Source organism: Triturus cristatus, chromosome 3_2, assembly GCF_964204655.1.
Source record: "Triturus cristatus chromosome 3_2, aTriCri1.1, whole genome shotgun sequence".
NCBI lineage: Eukaryota > Metazoa > Chordata > Amphibia > Caudata > Salamandridae > Triturus > Triturus cristatus.
The window spans coordinates 1042048646-1042071344 of NC_140584.1; the positions used below are offsets into that span (position 1 = coordinate 1042048646).

The 22699-nt window shown below is 46.0% G+C and overlaps 1 protein-coding gene across 3 annotated transcripts in view; it reads left to right on the forward strand.

The window, feature by feature from the left end:
* Positions 1–22699, forward strand: part of MTMR4 (myotubularin related protein 4) — a 651646-nt gene that overhangs the window by 440409 nt on the left and 188538 nt on the right. For all 3 annotated transcript variants that reach the window (XM_085649730.1, XM_085649731.1, XM_085649732.1), the window contains one exon: positions 21788–21899. In XM_085649730.1, the coding sequence (XP_085505856.1) occupies positions 21788–21899 (112 nt within the window). The remainder of the gene's footprint in view (positions 1–21787; positions 21900–22699) is intronic.

Genomic DNA, 22699 nt, shown 5'->3' on the forward strand with positions numbered 1-22699 from the left:
CCTCTCCTGGGTCTCGCCCTTTGGGGGCCTACTTCCGTTTCTCCTTTGTGTCTCTCCAAATGCCTCGACAGTGATGGAGCTGACTCATTTCCGGTATTGTCATCGCTGCCATGCGAAATACCCTAGGACCAATCTCCATCAGGTCTGCAGTCTGTGTCTGTCGCCTGAACACACTGAGGGTGCCTGCGATGCCTGTCCTTCCTACTGTTCCAAGAAGACTCTTCGTGACCGCCTGACATGTCGACATGGGATGTCGCATAGGGGCAGAGGCGACACTCCAAAACTTTTCTGTCCCGAGAACATGGAGAGGGAGCATCATCAACAGCGGTCTGCTGCAGATGAAGAGGCTTTCTCTCTCCCCTGAAGAAAGTTTGCTCTGACCTGGAGATTGAGGACCTCCCACCAGCCCATGGGATCGACACCCCCTCCCTCTCGACACCATCCTCAACCCGAGCAACCTTCTGGCAAAAAGCACTCCGCCTTTCTGGAGCACCATAGACTTTCGAACCACCACTGCCTTTGGCACCAACACACAAACACCTACAGTAGCCTAGCCCTGCTCCGGTTCGGCGCTAAAGAAGCTTTCGAGACCAACTGCTTCGACTTCTCCATCGACAGCACAGAGCCGAACCTTGGCACTGAGCACATCCGCCTCCGCGCCAACCAGAACCTCTGCACCAAAACGGAAGGTGCCCTAGGAGCAGAAGCCCTCCGGGTTTACCAGCATGTCCAACACCAGCGAGCTGTTTCTCCATAAGCTACAGGAGAAGCTCGACTCAAGGCAGAAACATTTGGTTCTCATCCAGGGGAATACTCATCAAAGTCATAATCTATGGATAATCCCCGCCCATGTGCGGGATCCCGGAGCAGATAGAAAATACATATATATATATATGCATATGTGAAAACATATACATGCAGCCTAAAATGTTTCCAACATGTACCCCTATCTTCCTAACCCATAAGGAAAAAAGGAAGCACTAAACAATTGTCATACAATAATGCTTTATTGCCATAAAGCAAACTTGTAATTGCAGGCATTTGCCTGTAGGCTGCAGCAGAGCACTAAGAAACAGAGCCAACTGACATCTTGCCTTTAAGGCATTATAGTAGGGGTACCATGCCTTTAAGACCTGCAAGAGACCCCTTGCTCCCATGATGCACCACAGGTGGCAGTTAGGTCAGTTCTTTTTTCCGGCTCCTTCTATGAGGATCCTGGAGCTTGAGCTCTTCAGTTTTTTGACTGAAAGTGATATAATTGATATTTTCTCAGAAAACTCGACATTTTCTGACTCCTAAAGGCTTATTCTACTGTTTTTTTGGTCTTACCATAAATTGTTTTCCAGTCAGAATGCCTGCCTCATTCGGGAAATGCCCTTCCTGTGGCAATAAGATGTCACTGGCAGATCCACACTCTGTGTGTATTGTGTGCCTTCCATCCTCACACAATCCTGACCAGTGTCCCCACTGCCAGAAATTTTCCAGACAGACTCTTCGTGACAGAGAACGCATAAAACTCCATGTCCAGCTGGAGAAGGACAGAAGCCATCATGGAGGTGACCATAGAGTCTTCAAACCACCTTCTTTATGCAAACGACACCGAAAACGGCAACATACCACCTCTCCGGAGTCCTGAAAGAAGAAGGTAATAGGAGATTCGCTGTCGAAGACTCCGTCGAAGAGACCCAGACACTCTTCAGCGTCGAGGGACGAATCACCATCTCGACGTCGAGATTCTCCGCCGCATGCAAGTAAGTTGGTGTTGAGGCACAGCACTTCGGGCTCGAAGGCTGTGGGTCCTGAGAGACCTGAAAAGTCTCCGTCGACGCTCTCCGCCACCCTCAAGGGGGTCAGCGTCGAGAGTTACGGCGGCGAACATCTCGCCGCAAGTGGGCTTGTCGACGTCTAACTTCGTCGAAGTCCAATCACTTGACGTCAAGAAGATCGACGCCAACTCAGCGCCATGGGTGATCAATGCCGAGATCAACAAGCCGACGGCGAAAGTCGACGTCGAGGTTTCCACATCGCCGTAGGCGATCGACGTCGAGACCGCCGTCCAGCTCTCGACGGTGGTCTCGACGTCGAGAAAAAAAGTGCAGCGGCCACAGAGGAGATGTTATCTGGGGACCAGTCATCCCCAGGACTGCATATTGTGCAAATTTCACCAGAGAAATCTCCCAAAGCTGGAGAGAAGTACGGTCTGTCGCCTTGCTGGCTGGAAGGTGTCGGGAAAGGTGACTGCAGAAGTCTGGGCTCTGACTACTCTCACACTTACTCGCCTTCTAGGATCTCTCCTCAGAGAAGCAAGTCTCCCCTCAGAAGACCAAGATCACGTTCATGCACCGATCACGGTCCAGGGGTCGATGCAGCTCTTATCACAACTGTCCCACATGAGAAGACTCACGAGATCGCCCACATAGTCTTCCTCCACGAGGTCCTCGGTCTGGGACTATTCTCCGACCTTCTCCTCGACTCCTCCATCGCGGGTGTCTCCCATCGATGACATCGCAACCTTCTCAGATGTCCTGGGTAGGGGTGCGAAGAAACTAAACATCACTTTGCATACCCCTGTAGTTCCCACATCTATCATCTTCGACACCTTACACCATCGCACAGCTCCTAGACCGCTGCTTCCTTTTTGTGCCAGGACTCTTGGAAGCAGGTATGGTCACATTCCTCACCCCTGCTACGGTGGGCTCCGTACCATCCTGGATTGCCAAAAAGTATAAGGCCCCAGCCTAGGATCCCTTATTTCTCAGAGCTGATCCACCAGCGGACTCTGTCATTTTGGCGGCAGCCATGAGGTCTCATTCGTCGTCGGTCATCTTCTGTCCCCCCAGAGAAGGACAGTAAGCAGATGGACTCCTATGGCAGGAAAATGTGTCATACGTCGGCTTCTTCCATGAAGATTGCAAGTGCCTCAGCCCTTCTCAGGCGATATGACAGGTCTCTTTGGGACTCGCTGTCAAGGTTCACCGAAAAGCTCCCCAAAGAAGACCGGCAGGACTTCAGCGAAATTCTGCTAGAAGGTGGGCTAGTAGCCAATCAAGTTAAAAGTGCGGCAGCGGATGCTTCAGATCTCGCCGCTCATGGTTACTCCCACGGCGTCTGTTCACGGCGCTCAGCCTGGCTGCGCCTCACAGGCCTCAAGCCTGATGCACAGAAAAAGATTCTGAATCTTCCATTTAACGGCTCCTCCTTGTTCGGGGCTCACACCAATGAGGAGATGATTAAAATTAAGACAGAGCTGGATACTGTCAAGGCTGTAGGTCTTGAGAAGCACAAAGAATACCGGAAGCGCTTTCATCAGGGCGACAAACGTTCCTTCCAGCAGAGGGTTCAAACCCCTCAATGGTCCTCCCAGAACCAGCAGAGGCCCCAATTCCAGCAGAGGGGTCGTAGCAGAGGAAGTGGGAACAACAAGTAGCAACAGTCCACCACTAAGCAGCTTCCCAAACAGTGAGGCGTGGCTTCCTCTGCACCCGTTCTCCACTCCGGTAGGAGGGAGTATCGTTTTTCACCTGGAAGAGTGGAAAACCATAACAAGAGACAAATGGGTGCTGAATATTGTGCAGCATGGTTACTTGCTAAGGTTCAAGTCTCCCCCTCCGCAAGTGCCCCCGCAATTGAAGCGCCTTCCTCAACTTCAAAGTCGGCTTTTACAGGACGGAAGTATCTATCCTCGTCTCCAAGAGGGCCATAGAGGAGGTCCCACCTCTCCAAAGAAACCAGGGGGTATACTCCCGCTACTTTCTAGTCCAAAAGCGAGGAGTAGCCAAAGAGTACAGACCTATCCTCGACCTGCACCTGCTGAACAGGTTTATCAGAAAGAAAAAATTCCGAATGCTAGCCCTGCATCAAATCTTTCCGCACCTTCACCAGGAAGACTGTGCCATCGACCTGCAGGAAGTCTACTTTCACATTCCTGTCTCAGTGAAACATCGCAAATTTCTCAGGTTTCAGGTCTCTCGTCACCACTACAAGTATTGAGTGCTTCCGTTCGGCCTCAAATCCGCCCCACGGACATTCTCCAAGTGCATGGCGGTGGTGGCTGCCTTCCTCCTCAGGCGGAACATCTTTGTCTATCCATACCTAGACGACTGGCTCCTGAAAAGCTCCACACCTGTGCTACTCCAGAGCCATCTCTCATACTGCCTCAACCTGCTGCATTCCTTGGGGTTGCAAGTCAACAAGACAAGAAGTCGGTCCTCAACCCCACTCAACGGATACACTATCTGGGCGCCTCCCTGGACTCCGCAGAGGCACGCGTGTGTCCTTCAGAGGAGAGGTTGTCATCAATGCTTCTCAAGTGCCACACTCTTCTTGACACTGCTACTTCCCACAGCCAGGCAAGTGACTTCACTACTGGGATCGATGGCCTTGTGCATCTACATTGTGCCCAATGCACGCCTTCACATGCGGCCTCTACAACAGGCACTCGAAGATCAATGGTCTCAGAGGTCAGGTCGCTGGGAAGATAGTGTCTCTCTCCACCAAGCTGCCAGGGACTCCATCAGATGGTGGATGAAACGTTCTCACCTGCTGCAAGGGCTCCCTTTTCATCAGACGCCTCCAACCAGACAGTGGCCACAGATGCCTCAGTGCAAGGCTGGGGAGCTCATATGGGCCAGCTTCAGGTACAAGTTCTCTGGTCCGAGACAGAAGTTATCACATCAACTTCTTGGAGCTACGGGCGGTCTATCTGGTGCTCAAATCCCTGTATCCGTCTCTTCAATCCAGCCACATTCAGATTCAGACAGACAACACAACAACTAATGTTCAATCTGAACAAGCAAAGTGGCACCAGTTCATGAGTCCTGTCTCTGGAAGCCCAATCCATTTGGCAGTGGCTGCTGGTGAGAGGTCTCTTAATCGTCGCAGTCCACCTTCCAGGAACCCTGAACGTGCAGGCAGACGGCCTCAGCAGAGACTTCGTAGAAGCGCAAGACTGGGTGCTCAACGAAGACGTCGCTCAGGAAGTCTTTCGGCAATGGGGAGTGCCGGACATTGATCTGTTTGCAGACTCTGCAAACACGAAATGCCCCGTCTTCGCGTCCAGATTCCCCCAGCAGGGATCACGGGGGAATGTACTTTTGATCAGCTGGTCGCAGACATTGCTGTACGCTTTTCCTCCGCTCCCTCTAATCCCGGCGGTCATACAGAAGTTCTACAGAACCAACACCAGAATGATCCTGATAGCGCCGGAGTGGCCACGCCAGTGGTGGTACCTGGATCTCCTCAAACTGTCAGAGGTTCCACACCAGAGGCTGCCCTGCCGCCCGGACTTACTGACCAAGAACGAGGGGAGAGTGTTTCATCCCAACCTCCCCTCCCTCCGGTTGACTGCATAGCTCCTGAAGTCATCAAGTACGGACATCTAGACCTTTTGGCTGACTGTATGGACATTCTTAGAGAAGCAAAGAGGCCCTCCACCAGAAAGTCTTATAATTTCAAGTGGAAGAGATTTTACCTTTGGTGTAGGAACAACGCTCTTGATCTGACTCAAGGTCAAGAGCAAGTGATTCTTCCATACTTACTGCAATTGGCAAGGTCAGGCCTGAAGTACCCCTCCATTCAGGGTCCACTTAGCTGCGATCCCAGCTTATAGAATGTCTCCTACCCAGACCTCATTCTTTCATCTGCCTGTGGTCAAAGATTTCCTAGAGGGGCTTAAGAAAGTGATTCCACCAGTGAAGTCCCCTTCGCCTCCCTGGGAGCTTAACATTGTCCTCACCAAATTGATTGGTGCTCCTTTCGAGCCTATTCATAAGGCATCTTTGCAGCATTTGACCTGGAAGGCTGCTTTATTAGTAGCCATCACTTCAGCCCGCAGGGTAAGTGAGATTCAGGCCCTGTGCTGCAAGGAGCCTTACACTGTTTTCCACGCCAATAGAGTGGTGCTGCGGACTCATCCGAGTTTCCTGCCCAAGGTGGTCTCGGATTTCCACATTAATCAGATTATCACGTTGCCCACTTTCTTTCCTCAGCCAACCACTCCCCCGGAGAGAGCTTCACATTCTATAGACCTCCGGAGGGTATTGAAGTTTTACCTTGATAAAACCCTTCCACTTAGGAAGTCTGACCTGCTCTTTGTCAATTATGGTTCAACAAATACCGGGCTGGCTGCTTCCTAAAGATCTATTTCTAGATGGATCGTCTCCTTTATAGCCTTGTCATACCAACTAGCCAACCAGGTTCTGCAGCGCAGACCACGAGCACACTCTACCAGAGGGAAAGCTTCTACTACAGCTCTCCTTCGCAACCTTCCTATATCTAAGATTTGCAAGGCGGCTACATGGCGCTCGATACATACCTTTACACGCCATTACTGCCTAGATTCAGATGCACAGGCTGATGCCCAGGTGGGGCAGGCTCCTTTGGGGAATTTGTTTGCATAACTGCTGATTGATTGTGATGTTACTTCATGTTCTATATGCTCTGTTGCTCGTCCGCGAGACTTTGGGTATGGGCTTGCTACTCTATTCATAGATTATGACTATTGATGAGTATCCCCTGGAGGAGAAGGATTAGTTACTTACCTGTAATCCTAGTTCTCATCCAGGGGTATACTCATCAAAGTTGTAAGCGACCCACCCACCTCCCCGGACGAGCATTCTCTTCAAGTTATTGTTTATTGATTGCAGATCTACTCAGGTGCATATGCACCGTCAAAAAGAACTGACCTAACTGCCACCTGTGGAGCATCATAGGAGCAAGGGGTCTCCTGCAGGTCTTAAAGGCACGGTACCCCTACAGTTTTCTTTGTTTCTTAGTATTCTGCTGCAGCCTACAGGCAAATGCCTGCAATTGCAAGTTTGCTTTATGGCAATACAGCATTATTGTATGACAATTGTTTAATGCTTCCTTTTTTCCTTATGGGTTAGGAAGGTAGGGGTACTACAATGCAAATCTATGTAATTTCAGCATTTATGCCATGTTGTTAACATTTTAGGCTGCATGTATATGTTTCACATATGCATATATATATGTATATATTTGTATTTTCTATATGCTCCGGGATCCCGCACATGGGCGGGGGTTATTCATAGATTATGACTTGGATGAATATACCCCTGATGAGAACTAGGATTACAGGTAAGTAACTAATCCTCATCCACCTTCACACTGGCAGCATCCTTGCCTGCCCTCTGGGCCCGTTGCTCCACCATCTAAACGGCAACGGTCATTCAAGGAGGCCTTGGACATTCCAGCCCTGGCAAAACAACACAAGAATATGGATTAAGCTACCAGCCCCTTACCCTGTACACAACCATCCCCTCATCTGGTTCCACAGCCTCAACCCTCACACTCCCCGCCTGCTTCTCCAGGGGACCGTCTGGACATCACGCGTCTGGGGTCTTCACACTCTGAAGGTGGAGGGGGGGGATGACTCACTTGACACAATCCACAGAGTGAGTCATGGGAGTCCTACGATGTAGATCCACCAGATCCCGACCTATACTGCGCCCGCTCCTCCAGATGTTTCCACGTTTCATAAGGAACTCATTGGCAGGGCAGCCTCTTTTCATAAGGTGAAGCAACACACTGATCCCCTGGAGGAGGACTTCGTCTTCGAAACCCTCTCCTCCTCTAACTGCTCCACTCAGCACCCCTCCTCCCCCTCCATCCTCAAGGGCATGCTTCGTCACACTCCTGACATTTTTAAAGACCCTGTCCTGGCAAGGGTTAGAACACCTGGGGTGGATAAAAAATATAAGTCCTCCCCGTCTGACCTCATATATATTCGCAGTCAGCTCCCGCCCGACTCTCTGGTGGTCACAACTGGATTTTGTGATCTCTTGATTCAATGAGTATTCACATGCAGTTGAAAAACTTCTAATTTGCTTTATTTTTCAAAGTGAAATGAACACCATGGGGCCAGCATGTGTTTCACTGCACTCATTGTTTCATTAGGGCCAATATAATATAACTGAACACAATATACAATAATTGCTTTAGTGACAGAAAAAGAACAAAGAAAGAAAAGAGCTTGTGTAACAAATTTAAGGAAGTAAGAAAAAAAAATACATTGATTATTAATTACTCTTGAAACATTATCAGAGAATTAACACATTATTTCAGAGATACAAAATGTTAGAGAAGGGAGTAAAGAAGAGAGAACAAAAATTGAAAAGATTTTTAAGATGAAAACTTTTTTAATTAACAAAGATAGAGCAAAATGTATTTATGAACACCCCGTATATGCTTGAAGAGAAAAAAATTGGAAAAGGGGGGAAAAATAAGAAAATAATTATGTGAATGTAAAGCGTAACGTGAACTATTTACTGAAGAGAACAAACCGGAGGAAACCAAAATGTAGAAGTTTAGCAATCACCAAAGGAATACAGTAAAACAGGAACCAGTAGTGAGATTGTAACCCAAAAAGTGCACAATATAGTAACAGATTGTCGTACTGATGCAGTATTTGCAGTATGTGCAAATGAGAATGATCTCTTGAAAACTGTATTTGAGAAATAGAATTCTTGGTTCCATATGACATCTGAAAGTACTGATAGAAAATGCCATACAGAAATTATTATTGGAAAGCATAACTATTAAATACATATTAGTATCCCATGGGAAACATATTATCAGTACTTACATAAAAACCTTTGACAAGATCTGATGTAGAATAACTGCGGGATGATCAAAAGTGCACAGTCCAAAAGTCACTGAAAGTGAATACCCCAAATATTTAATAGGGAGTGACAGTGTCTACACGGGAGAGATCAAAACAGGAAAACTGATATCCAAAAAAATATTAAAAATGTATAAATGTTGCGAATGAACGCAAGCTGATTCAAAAACGAGTCGCACCCCACCTGCACAAAATCATCAACCTCTCCTTCAAGACCGCCACCTTCCCTGAGAACTGGAAGCACGCAGAGATCAACGCCCTACTGAAGAAACCCAAGGCGGGTCCGAGCGACCTCAAGAACTTCCGACCCATCTCCCTGCTTCCGTTCCCAGCAAAGGTCATCGAGAAGATAGTAAACACCCAGCTCACCAGTCACCTCGAAGACAACAACATCCTGGACTCGTCCCAATCAGGATTCCGCAGCAACCACAGCACCGAGACCGCCCTCATTGCCACCACAGACGACATCAGGATCCTGCTAGACAACGGTGAGCCGGCGGCCCTCATCCTCCTGGACCTCTCCGCCGCCTTCGACACAGTCTGCCACCGCACACTACGCTCGCGCCTCCATGACGCAGGGATCCGAGACAAGGCCCTGGACTGGACCACCTCCTTCCTCTTCGGCAGAACTCGTCCGCCTCCCCCCGTTCTGATCCGATGCCTTTGAGATCATCTGCGGCGTCCCTCAAGGATCTTCCCTCAGCCCGACGCTGTTCAACATCTACATGGCACCACTAGCATGCATCGCCCGACAGCACGACCTCAACATAATCTCCTACGCCGATGACACTCAGCTGATCCTCTCCCTCACCAAGGACCCCCTCACCGCCAAATTCAACCTCCACCAGGGAAGAAGGCCGTCGCAGACTGGTGGAGGACAGCTGCCTCAGACTGAATACAGACAAGACGGAAATCCTCATCCTCGGGTCCAACCCCTCAGCATGGGACGACTCCTGGTGGCCCACGTCACTGGGGTCCCCGGCCCCCACCGACCACGCACGCAACCTGGGAGTCATCCTCGACTTGAAACTCCATGACCAAACAAGTCAACGCAGTCTTCTCCACCTGTTTCAACACCCTCCGCATGCTCCGCAAGATCTACAGATGGATCCCGACAAACACGAGGAAAACAGTCACCCAGGCCCTAGTCAGCAGCAGACTCGACTACGGAAACGTTCTCTACGCTGGAGCCTCGTCCAAGCTCATCAACAGACTACAGAGAATCCAGAACGCCTCGGCACGCCTGATCCTCGACGTCCCACGCCGCGACCACATCACCCCCCACCTGAGGAACCTGCACTGGCTCCCCGTCTACAAAAGAATCTCCTTCAAGCTCCTGATCCACGCACACAAGGCACTCCACAAAACCGGCCCAGCCTATCTCAACAGTCGACTATGCTTCTACGTACCCAACAGGAAACTCCGCTCCGCTGACCACGCCCTGGCCACGGTCCCACGCATCCGGAGAACTACTTCCGGAGGCAGATCCTCCTCCCATCGAGCCGCCAGGACCTGGAACACCCTCCCCCTCTACCTGCGACAAACCGAAGACCTGCTGATCTTCAGGAGACAACTCAAGACCTGGCTCTTCGACCAATAGCAGCAGCAACCCCCCGCCCCCCCAGGGCCTTGAAACCCTCGCGGGTATGTGAGTGCGCTTTACAAATTATTGATTGATGTCCTGAGGCACAGATTATGTGACTAAAATGTGGGAAATTAAAGTCAGAAAATGTCCGTTGTCACTGCACAACAAAAAGAGAATTCATAAAAACACAAACCGGTGTGGCGAGTCTGGGCATGAAGATGACAGAATGAAAAGAGAATGCATGCAGAACCGTGGAGCAGTGGTTCAATGTTCATTGTTACGAGGCTGAAAGAAAAATAAAGAAAGAATAAGAGACAGGCATTCTGAAACGGTGACCGGTACTTCAGTAAACAAAAATGTGAATAGAAAACAAATTTCATAAGAAGAGTACACATTATGACCAGAGTAAAGAGTCAGTACAAATCGTACAGTAGGTTAAGGGCGTGTGTGCAAATATTGTGTGAAGCGGTGACCGTAAGCGAGCCAACTCTCAGGCCAGCGGGGACGCCACCACCAGAGAAGGAAAACAAATGCATTGAGGCAGCTGGTAAAAAGGGTGGCTTCGCAATCAGCCAATCAATGGCGTATAGCTAATTCTATTGGCCTTTTAGCAAGATATGATCATGCCCGCTGGGACGCATTGGAGGAGCTCCTTCAATACCGCCCAGAGGAGCACAGGAAAGGAGGTAAAGAGTTTCTCAGGTCACACTCTAATACCTCTATTCGATCTGCCCTACATGGACCAGACACCCCTGCAAGGGGGATAAATCCCAGTGTAACGCTACGCAGACACACCTGGCTCCATATCTCCAGCTTAAATCTGAAAGTTCAGCAGATCTTGCTAAACATGTCCTTTGATAGTTAGCATCTCTTTGTCCACAAGTTGACCAGGCCTCAGAGAAGATCAAAAAAGATACAGAAACAAACAAGGTGATGTGGGCATTTAAAAAACCATCCCCCGTGGCTCCTTTTGCCGCACATCATACCGTGGAGGCTCTAAAACCACCTCCCCTGAAGCCTCCACGATGTGCCAACATACCCAGGGCCAGCAATCCTTCTCCAGGGGCTATTTTAGAGGGTTCTACAGGGACAGCAATTCTAGAGGCAGATGCAAGGGTAAGTCTCCAAAAGGAGCTACAAGCGCCACCAGATCCTGACTTCCCTCAACACCGGATGGGGGGCACCTACAAGGCTTCTTCCCCACTTGGCAAACCGTCCCCACAGACCAGTGGGTGTTGGATGTTATCTAGTATGGTTATTCCCTGGAGCTCACTTCCGTGCCTCTCACGAGGACACCTCTCAAACACACTCTCACCAGAACACCAAAGGCTACTGAAGAAGGAGGAAAAAGGGCTATCGAAAATATTCCCCAGTCATCAGCAAGGCACAGGAGTGCACTCACTGTACTTTTTAACACCCAAGAAAGACGTGTCCCTCTGGATTATTTTACACCTCAGGCTCTGGCCGCCCTTGACCTCAAGGATGCCTACTTCCATATACCAATACATCCGGCTCACCGCCGATATCTCAGCGTTGTGGTCAGCGGAAGGCATTCCCAATTCAAAGTGCTCCCTTTTGGGGTCACTAATGCAGCTCAGTTGTTTACCAAGTGCTTTGCAGTGGTGGCCGCACACCTGCATAGACAGGATGTCCACATATTCCCTTACCTGGACGTCTGGCAGATCAAAAGTGCTACCCACCAACAATGTCGTGAACACACAAAGGGCACAATAGACCATCCTATTGGGTTTACTATTAAGTCCACACAATCCCACCACCAACCCCTTCAGATCCAACCTTACCTAGGGGCTATTCTCAATTTGGAAGTAGGCATAGCCTATCCAGACCATGCCGGGATTCAATCTTTTAAGGCAGTGATCCCTCTGTTCCAACCAAATCCACCACTCATGATCAGAATAGTGTAGTGCCTCCTTTGCATTAATGCCTCCTGCATTGTCATAGTTCCACATTCCAGGCTACATATGCATCCGTTGCAAGAATGGTTGGCTGAACAGTGGTCTCAAGCACAGGGTCATTGGAACGATCTAGTATTGATTGGCCACCACACTTTGTCGCTCTCTTCAGTTGTGGAACATCAACAACCTGTTAAAGGGGCGGTCTCTTCTTGACCCAGCTCCACAGAATATTGTTTCAACAGACACCTCCATTACGGTTTAGGGCGCACATATACAAGATCTGACTGTTCAGAGTCAATTGGAACCAACTTATCAGGGCCTCCACCTCAACTACCTGGAGCTTCTAGCTGTGCACTAACACTGAAGGCTTTCCTACTTCACCTGAGGGGCAAGGTTGTTCTTGTCTGGCCGGCCAACATGACAACCATGTACTACCTTCAGAAACTGGGAGGGACACGCTCTCTACAGCTGTCTAAGCTTTCCCAGAGCATTTGGCGTTGGACACTCTGCCAGAGAATCTATTTGTTGCAAAGTACTTTCCAGGGATGAACAATGATCCAGCCGACCCCCTCATATGGATGTGACAACAAGTCAATGAGTGGGAACTCCATCTGCAAGTCCTCCTTCAATACTTTCACAGGTAGGGTTTTTCTGAGAGAGTCTTGTTCGCGACCGCATAAAAAGCCAAATGCCCAAACTTCACCTCCATATTTCCACATTCCAGCTGCAATGCACTATGGATGAACTGGTCAGGGATATTTGCCTATGCTTTTCGGCCTACATTCCCCCCCCCCCCCCACCCTCCCCCCATTCTTCCATTTGTGGTCTGGAGGCTTTGGCAGATGTCTGTCATCCTGGTGGCATTCAAATGGGTGTGCAAGCCCTAATTCAGGACTCTGCTTGAACTCTCTCTCTCTGGTTCCCCACAAGGGACTCCCCGACAAGCCGGACCTTCTCCGGCAGAACCATGGAGAAATCCAGCACCCAGATCTCAGAACCTTGCAATCTGGCTCCTGAGGTCATAGAATTTGTTACCTTAATCTTCCATCTGAATGCATGAGCATTCTAAAGGAAGCACGCAGACCTACCACCTGTGCCTGCTATGTAGCCATGTGGAAAAGATTTGTCTGCTACTGTCACTCAAGATATTGACCCTTTTAATGCTACAGTGCAGGACATTGTCTGCTACTTACTCCAGTTGCAGGTTTCTGGTCTAGGTTTTTCCTCTAACTGATTGCACCTGGCTGCAGTGAACGTCTACCTTCAGAAAAGACAACGTATCTCTCTCTTCAGGATATCGGTCATTAAAGAAGCTTTCATGGAGTGGCTTAAAAGGATTATTTCTCCTTGGGTACCACCAGCACTCTCATGAAATCTAATGCACTTGCGCAGCTCTTGGGTACTCCCTTTGTGTACCCTCACTCCTACCCCTTCAGTTCCTATCTTGGAAGGTGGCACATCTGGTTGTGATCAACTCACTCAGGTGTCAGTGAGGTAGAGGCATTTACCCTGGAAGAACCTTTCTTCCAAATACATAGGGATAGGGTTGTCCTCATACCAACCCCAAATTCCTCCCTAAGGTAGTCTCACTTTCACCTTAATCAGTCTATTGAGCTACCTGTTTTTTTCCTGCAACCCAATTCTGTTGTGGAAAGGGCTTTCCATACTTTGGATGTTAAACAAGCCCTCGTCTACTACGTTGACAGAACTAAGCCATTTAAAATGACACAACAACTTTGTGTTGCTTTCTCCAAACTCCACAAAGTGAAGGCTATAGCCAAGTCCGGCATTGCCAAGATGGATAGTTAAATGCATCCAGACATGTTATGCTAAAGCTGAAAGAACTCTGCCTGCTCCTGGTGCACTCCACTCGGAAAAAGGGAGCCTATTGCCTTCCTAGGGAAAATCCCAATAGTTGATATATGCAAAGCAGCTACTTGGTCCACACCACACACTTACACTAAGCATTACTGTGTTGATGTACTAGCCCGCTAACAAGCTAATGTTGGTCAGGCAGTTCTCCATGCACTTTCTGACTACGGCAATACCCACAGGCTAGCCAACGCTTTTTGGGAGGACTGCTAAACAGTCTATGCACAGCATGTGTATCTAGAGCCACATATGCCTTGAGTGGAAAATGTTCATTAGCCTGTAAGCCTTTATTTTTAGCATTTAGTGCTGTAGATTCACGTGTGCTCACCCTCCGCCCAGGACGCTTGTTCCAGTTTTTTTCACTATCTTTCTTTGCTCGTATGCATGGACATCTCTCTACAATACATATATTGCTTCGCTTCACATTCCATCCTCACCCGCTGTGTGGATAAACAATCTAACATGGAGTTGATAAACATGCACGTTATCACCAAGAGGAGAAGTCGCAGTACCTCGTGACTTGAAAGATTTCTTCGAAGATAAATAACTTGTACACATCCCGGTCCAACACTAGATGGCAGGAGTATGCACATCATGTGAATCTACAGCACTACATGCCATAAACAGATGCTTTCAGGTTATGTAACATTTTCCTTTCTGTGACTTCCCACCAGTATCTCCAGCTTTATTTTTGGTAAAAATTGTGCTAAGAGGTTGTTGGACCTTTGGAGACGGTAGCTCTGCTTCAGTGAACAGAGTGGCATCTGACGAGGAATGACTGAATACTTTTTTTTCAAGTTTTCAAGCTTAAGAACAATTCTGTGCTCTGGAGAGAGCTTTGGTGCTGTAACTTGCTTTGAGAGAGAAACAGATAAGAAGGGCCTAGTGATTGAGGCTTAAATGGAAGTAGCCTTAAGGAAGTGACAGGAAAAAGGAGCCTCAAGGACCTTGAAGCCCATTTGGCTAGAGCCTTTCAAAAGAGGTTGCAAATAGGCAGTAGTGGACCTGCAAGCGGCTGTATTGTGCTGACCTGCCCTGTATCATTTGACATGATAGGAAGCTATGTCCCTGACTTCAGGAGATTTCTCATTTGATATGGATCTCAGGGCATTTTCCCATTAGATGTGAATGATCGCCGCAATTACTGAATTATTTGAACCATCTAACTCTTAGGTTTCCCTAGCTGTTTCAGTGTAAAGGTTTGACTGAACCTTGGAGCTAAACCCCAGTTTCCATGCTATTGTTGGGAGCTAGATGGGGCCTAGACCCTGTGGGTTCCCCTGCTGTCTGAAACGTTTGACTGCAAGCAGACATTCATTAAATAGGTCCCCAACGTTTGGTGCTGCAAAGACCCACTGTGGGTGCTATTACAGACGCTAGCATCAGTATTTTCCCCTGTTACTTTTATTGCAAATATTATTTGGTGTAGTTACTGCTCCAACTTTGAACTGCCTGTCTCACTTCTCTGGCCCTGTACCTCTTTCCACATGCTCATCACTGACTGCTACAGTCTAGTTGTCGTTTCAACTGTACACTGCTTGACAAGGTCATTATCACCTTAAATTCATCATTTGGTAGATTTCAAGCTAATGTAATTAGTAAATTGAATTATACATATATAATATCAAAGGCTATTTGAGTGATTTCATATGCAGGTAAGTGAGCAAGATATGACCAGCAAGGCAGCATATGTAGGTTGCATTTTCCATAAACGCTGAGGTACAAGGTTTCTGGTAGTCAATCAGACATTCAACTGACAAACTTGCAATATATATCTGTTTGAGCAATTGATGTGATGACTCGCAAGTAAGTTGCAAAGGTGTACAAGTGACTGGGTCCAAGCAGGTTGACAGAACAACACACAGGTTTTAGGATAGCAGTAAGGTTCATTTCCTAACTGAATATTTAACGCTGGAGTGTGGCTGATGGCAGATTTTGAAAGGGAGTGTATATCATTAGTGTCTAACAGTAAACTGTAGCATTGAATAAGATTGCTTCAAGTACAAAGTTAGACTTTGTTGAGGTCTCTGCACTTGATGGACACCCTGCTATCTGGGTAGCAGTAAGTGGCAGAGGGAGCCAGCTTGAGGTGGTTTGTGTGGCAATGCTTATAACTTTATTTACAGGGGGCAAGTGAGTATTGAGGCTGACCGACTAAAGCTGTTGCAACAATCAGTAATCAGATGAAATAAAAAAATCTCTGTCAATAAAAACCATAACCATACATTAGAAGCATGTTTGCTGTAGATACACATGCTGTGTATAAGTCCCCCATCTAGTGTTGGGCTTGGATGATCACAAGTTGTTTTTGTTCCAAGACGTTTTACTTGAGTCCCGAGGCTGTGTGACAACTCCTCTTGGTAATATTGTGCATGGTCATCGTTCCATTGCCAGATTGTTTATTTCCGCCAATAGGTTCAGATGTTATCTCTTGCACTCCAGTTCGATATACTTCTGGCTCCCTTTGGTTTGTTAGTAGATCTTCACTCAACTGTATTCTCTCAATCGCATAGTTGTATTTGCGTTCCGAGCGATTACCCCTCGGCTTGAGGGTTTTTGACTCTCCTCCTCAGCCTACGCTCCTCGATGACTTTATCGGAGACTGCCCTGCTCATGGAACACACTCAGTTCTTTTTCTGTCTGAAGTGTAAATCTAAATATCCTCAAACCAACCAACACTCCATCTGTAATTTGTCTCTCACCTGCTCGAGAGGAAAGCTGTGAAGCTTGCAAATAATTTCAATCAAAGAAAGCTCTTCAAGATAGTCATGCTCGACACCAAGAGAAGCTGCGTAAACAAGAGGACGATGTACCAGATATTTTCAGTCGACAACAGAAACAAGAGGAGGAAGCGTTGGCAGCACAAGAGGAATCACTATAATTCAGAGTCTGACTTAGAACAAGACTTTGACACCCTCCAGCTGGCACAGAGGCATCAAACAGTGAGTACTCTTACCCCTGATCCAAAGTCCAAAACGTCGGCTCAGTCCAAAAAGACTGCCTATGGTCCGCCACTGCAAAAAAGCAGGGCGCGCAGCGAAAAACTGACTCGGAAGCTCCTCCCGCGGGCTCGGCTCCAAAGGTTTAGCCTACAGCATGGGCCTCTACCTCCTCCAAATCTGGGTCAATAACCCCTCGATCATCAGTTTCGGCACCGAAAGAAAAGCATTCTACTTCAGAACCGGGCATTCTGGCACAAAACCAAAACATCCTCCAGCTCCGAAAGTTTCACTTTTATTTCGAAATCTCGATCTGAAGCGATCCGCAATGTAATGTAGGAATGGCTTGATCCGAGGCAAAAAAACTCTCCAAATTCAGCCTGGAACAAATAAGATAATTAATCAACCAGCAATGCCTCCCTCTTTTAAAAAAAAAAACAAAAAAAAAACAGTTGTCTTTTCAAGAGACTTTAGACGTTCCTCTACAACCTTCAAAGAAGAAAAAAGATTGCCACTAGCCCTGTACACATTCGTATTCCACTTCCACCTAACCTCCAACACCACCCCCAGCATCGACTCCTCCACCGTTCTCACCACAACTATCTGAGTCAGGTAACATGTTCCCTCATAGAAGATGATGATGGCATGCTACTAGATATACACCCTGGCAATGCTGGGATTGATTATGATATTGAACCACAGGGGGATACAGACCCCAATCTCTATCCCACACACACATCACCACCTGACGATGCTTCTGCATATCAAGATTTAATAGCAAGAGCAGCAGCTTTCCATCAAGTACTTGTATATATAGGACACAATAGAGGAAGATTTCCTTTTTGAAACCCTTTCTAATGCTCAAAGGGAGCACAATATCTACTACTCCTTAAAGGTATCGCATGTCATTCAAAGGATATTTTTAAGAGCTCTGTCAAAGCTAGGCTAACAGCACACGTCGACAAAGTTTAAATCTGCACCCCCTGATCCTATATACATTGAAGGTCCGTAAACTCCTGACTCCCTAGTTGTATCTAATGCAAGGGAAAGGGCAAATCCCAAACAGGGGATGCACCGCCCGTAGAAAAGGAGCCCAAATTGATGGATGCCTCTGGGAAACGGGTAGCTGCACAATCAGCTAATCATTGGCGTATAGCCAACAGCCAGGCACAATCAGATCGCTATGATAGAGCTCAATGGGACGAGATGGAGGGCACTGCTTTACGGATGAACTGGTCAGGGATATTTGCCTACGCTTTTACTCCTCTTCCACTACTTACATTAGAGGTCAGAAAGCTCAGACAAACATCCCTCACAATGATACTCCTAGCGTCAACATGGGCTTGCCAACCATGGTTCTCAACACTATTGGAGCTCTCCCTAGTACCACACGAGAAGCTTCACCTACACCCGGACCTTCTCACACAGAACATGGGTACACTAAGACACCCCAATTCCAAGGAAATTAATCTTGCGATAAGGCTCCTGAAGTCTTAGAATCTGGGTACTTAAACTTACTACAACAATGTATGGATACTCCTAAAGACGCTCACAAACCACCTACAGGACAATGTTATTTAGCTAAATGGAAAAGATTTGTTATATACTGCCAGCGACAAAATGTTAACACCCTGAATGCACAAGTACAGACAGTGCTTACTTGCATTTACAAACCACAGGGTTTCGTTAAACCTCAGTGGCGGCTAGTACAGCCTATTTGCAAAGTAGACGGTACTTGTCGTTATTTAAAATTCCTGTTATTAAAGCTTTTATGGGAGGGCTTAAGAAATTATTTTCCTCCAAAACTTGCACCAGCATGGAACTTAAGCATTGTACTAACAAGACTTATGGGACCTCCATTTGAGCCACTGCATTCTTGCCAATTACAATACTTGTCTTAAAAAGTTGCCTTTTTAATCGCGATTACTTCACTTAGAAGGGACAGTGAGATTCAGGCATTAACCTTTGAAGAGCCATTCTACCAGCTTCATAGAGACAAGGTAGTGCTCAGAACAAACCCAAAATTCCTTCCAAAGGTCGTATCCAATTTTCATAATAATCAATCAGTAGAATTACCTGTAATCTTTCCACAACCTGATTCAGTTGCTGAGAGCTTTACATACTATAGATGTTAAAAGAGCTTTAATGTATTATATTGCCAGGGCTAAAACAATAAGAAAGACTAAACAACTATTTATTGCTTTTACAACCCCACATGGAAAATGCAATTTCTAAATCTGGAATTTCAAGCTGGATAGTTAAATGCATCCAAACTTGTCAAAGCTAAAATGCTTCTACCTGTTCCCTAAAGCACATTCTACCCGCAAAATAGGATCTTCTATGAATTTTCTAAGGAATATTCCAATTACTGATATAAGCAGCAGCATGGTCCACTGCACTAACATTCACAAAACATTATTGTGTGAATGTTTTATACACTTCAACAAGCCAATGTTGGGCAAGCTGTACTATAAAATCTTTTTCAAACAACTGTAACCCCCATGGATTAACCACTGCCTAGGGAGAGGGATTGTTTTACTGTCTATAAAGCACACGTCTCGAACAGATTTCTTACCCTGTAAGCATCTATTCTTGGTACGTAGTGCTGTAGATTCACATGCACCCTTCCTCCTCCCCAAAACCCTGTGTTGGTTGCAGTTTTTATATACATTACATCACATTACTCGCATTGACGTCTCATTACTGACGACCCATTCTACAATTCCATTCTCACCTATCTATGGCAAAACAATCTGACAATAAAGTATATGACCATGCGCAGTATTACCAAGAGAAGGAATCACAAAGCCTTGTGACTCAAAGAAAACGTCTGGGGGGGGGGGGGGGGGGGAACTTGTAATCATCCGAGCCCAACACTAGTTGGCGGACTTATGCACAGAATGTGAATCTACAGCACTACATGCCAAGAACAGATGGTTACAGGGTAAGTAATCTAATCCTTCCATAAATAAAAACAATATAAAATTATAATACATGGTTAAAAACACTGGAGATTAACAAGAAACCATCAAGATTTCCCAAGTAATTAACAACTATAAAATCACCATCACTTTTCGGTAGGTAGTCATCAATAAAGTGCCATAATGATATTAAAGCATATATAATTTAAAAACTTATACCATCAAGATATAACAAATAATTAACAACTATAAAACTTCCATCACTTGTTGGTAAGTAGTCATCAATAAAGTGGTGCAGTGATATTAGTACTTAAATAATTAATAAGTAAAATCATTAACATAATTGATTTCGCCAATGTGGAACTTTAAGTCTATTGCGATCTTCGTTCTAGAAGTGCAAATCATCAGCATAATTCCGATCACCAGTGAACAATAGTAAGTCAATTGCTACCTTCATTCTGAGATCCCCCCCTATGTTTTTGTTCACTGTCACCTTGCAGCAGTTACCTACTGGTCATTTGGATGCGAACAGAATTGCTTTTTCATGTAAACTCAAATATTTCATTATTCTACAGTTGAGCTGAGGTTCTGCTGGATCGAGTCCTTTTATTATTGCCGACCTGCAGGATTGAATGCCCCTGACGTTAAAACTCTTTTTTAACAATAATACACATGCTTTTTAATTTTTGGCTATTTAAACAGGCATATACAGATTAAATTAATAAAATCCTCCTTTGCGAAGCCACATAGTCAATAAGATATAGGACCACTATATTTCCAGAAAGGCTGGTCAGGGATGGTAATGTGCCAAAGCAGATTGCCATTCGATTTCTCTTTGTGTGCCAAGAATGTCACTTTTAAGTATGAGGCCTGTTTCAATTTGCCATAAGTTTGTAGAACCATCCAGGTGTGCACACAACTGGTTAATCTTGTTTTTGGCATCTAAATAGGAATGCTTTTTGACTGCTTTTTTACGACTTGCCTAAATACTTAGGACAGATTATTGTTCGAGAGCTCTGGTGTCTTTGTTGCTTTTATTGATGAATGCTATAATCAGTATTGCACATGACAAAGTTGTTAATGTGAAGTTTGGTGGCATATTGAGTACTTAATCACTGTGATCATTGCAGTAATATGAAGGATTCTAGCTGAATGCTGGAACCTAAGAGCACACCAAGGTTTCATGAGGTTGGGTATTGGAACAGGATATCAGTGGGGGAGGGGGAGTGTGGTGTGTGTTTTCATGTAACTCCAGTGCTTAATGTTTAAAACATGTTTCTGTTTGGGGACATATCATTGCAGATTAATAGCTATTTTGGACTTAAAGCTTCTCAGATTTCTGTCCTTTCACAAAGTCCTCTGAGGAACTAAGTAAAAGGGCAGACTTATCTAGTCATTCTTGTTGACTGCGGATGCACAGAAAGCCATAGTAGATTTCAGAGAATCCTTTATAAGAAGCAACCCACTGGATTAATACTGTCCCTAGACCACCATGATATTTGAATTGTAACACCTTTTTGTTGAGGCCCCACAAAACTGTTTGGGGTGGGAAGGCACCCTAGCCTCCAAAGGAGCTAGTACACTTTTTTTGTTTTATATATCCATGAAGGTTGCAGTAGTATTTGAAGTCCTGTGTCACCAATGGTAGATTTCAAGAATTCTCTCCCTCCTTTCCCCCCCCTCCCCCCCCCCCCCACAAAAAAAAATCAATACGGTAGTCACCTGCAACTAATGATTGTCACAGACAGATAAAAAGCTTCACATTGTTAATCTTGCTTGTGAGGATGTCGTTTTTGACGTAATTGTGAGGCAGCTGCACAGTACATAAAAAGCAATAACATGAAATCACTAATCACAAAGCTTGATTGGTCAAGAACGTGTAATGGCTGAACTTTGACTATTATGATTTTCTCCAGAATACTATCCAAACTGTGAAGTGGTTTTCATGGGAATGGCCAACATACACTCCATCAGAAACAGCTTTCAATACCTTCGTGCTGTCTGCAACCAGATGCCTGATCCTGGAAAGTAAGTGTTCTATCCGTGATCTAAACATTACCAATAGTATTTTACGATCTTTCCCAGATATTATTTTTCTAAATGGGGTCAATCTGATTTTTAAGACACTATCTTTTTTTAATTGTAAATCTCTGCCACTTCAGCCGTTCATCATGACCACTAGAAATGATGTGGTGGACAGCAGGTTGGCGGTTAGATTTCCCAACAATCTGTGTCCTTGTGCTTTACATCTGTCCTTGTTTCTTTACTTCCGTTTTCATCCTTACCTGCTCCCTATAGTCCAGCCTTCCTTCATTCAGGCACTCACTTTACTCTCCACATTTTGACACTTCTGTGCCTGTGCGGCTTGCCTTGTAGGTGCTTTACTTAAAGTATTAAAGTTTGCCTTCTTTCTTCCTTAAGCGACATTAAGGCCTAATTCAATATCATAAGACCTTAGTCTGTTTCATTCCCCAGTAACACTTGTCTTACACTTCACACTTCTTCTAAGAACGTTGTTTCTTTATACAACCTTCTTTTATTACCATGTTGCCTATGCATCAATCTACTTAGCACCTCCCACTTCACATGCACTTCTGTACCAGACTGCATTCATTATCCCAAACACGTTTGCCTCATTGTCATTTGCTCAGTTGCCTGTCTCTCTCTTTCTTCCAAGTTTGCCTAGTATGCATTTTTCTTTACAAATTAATGTCCAGGTATGCATCCTTTTTTGCCGGACCTTCAAGTATTAGTGCATGTGATTTAGGTATTTATAGCCTGCTTACTATGATGCTCATTTTTTTCATGCTCCTCATTCTATATTTTTC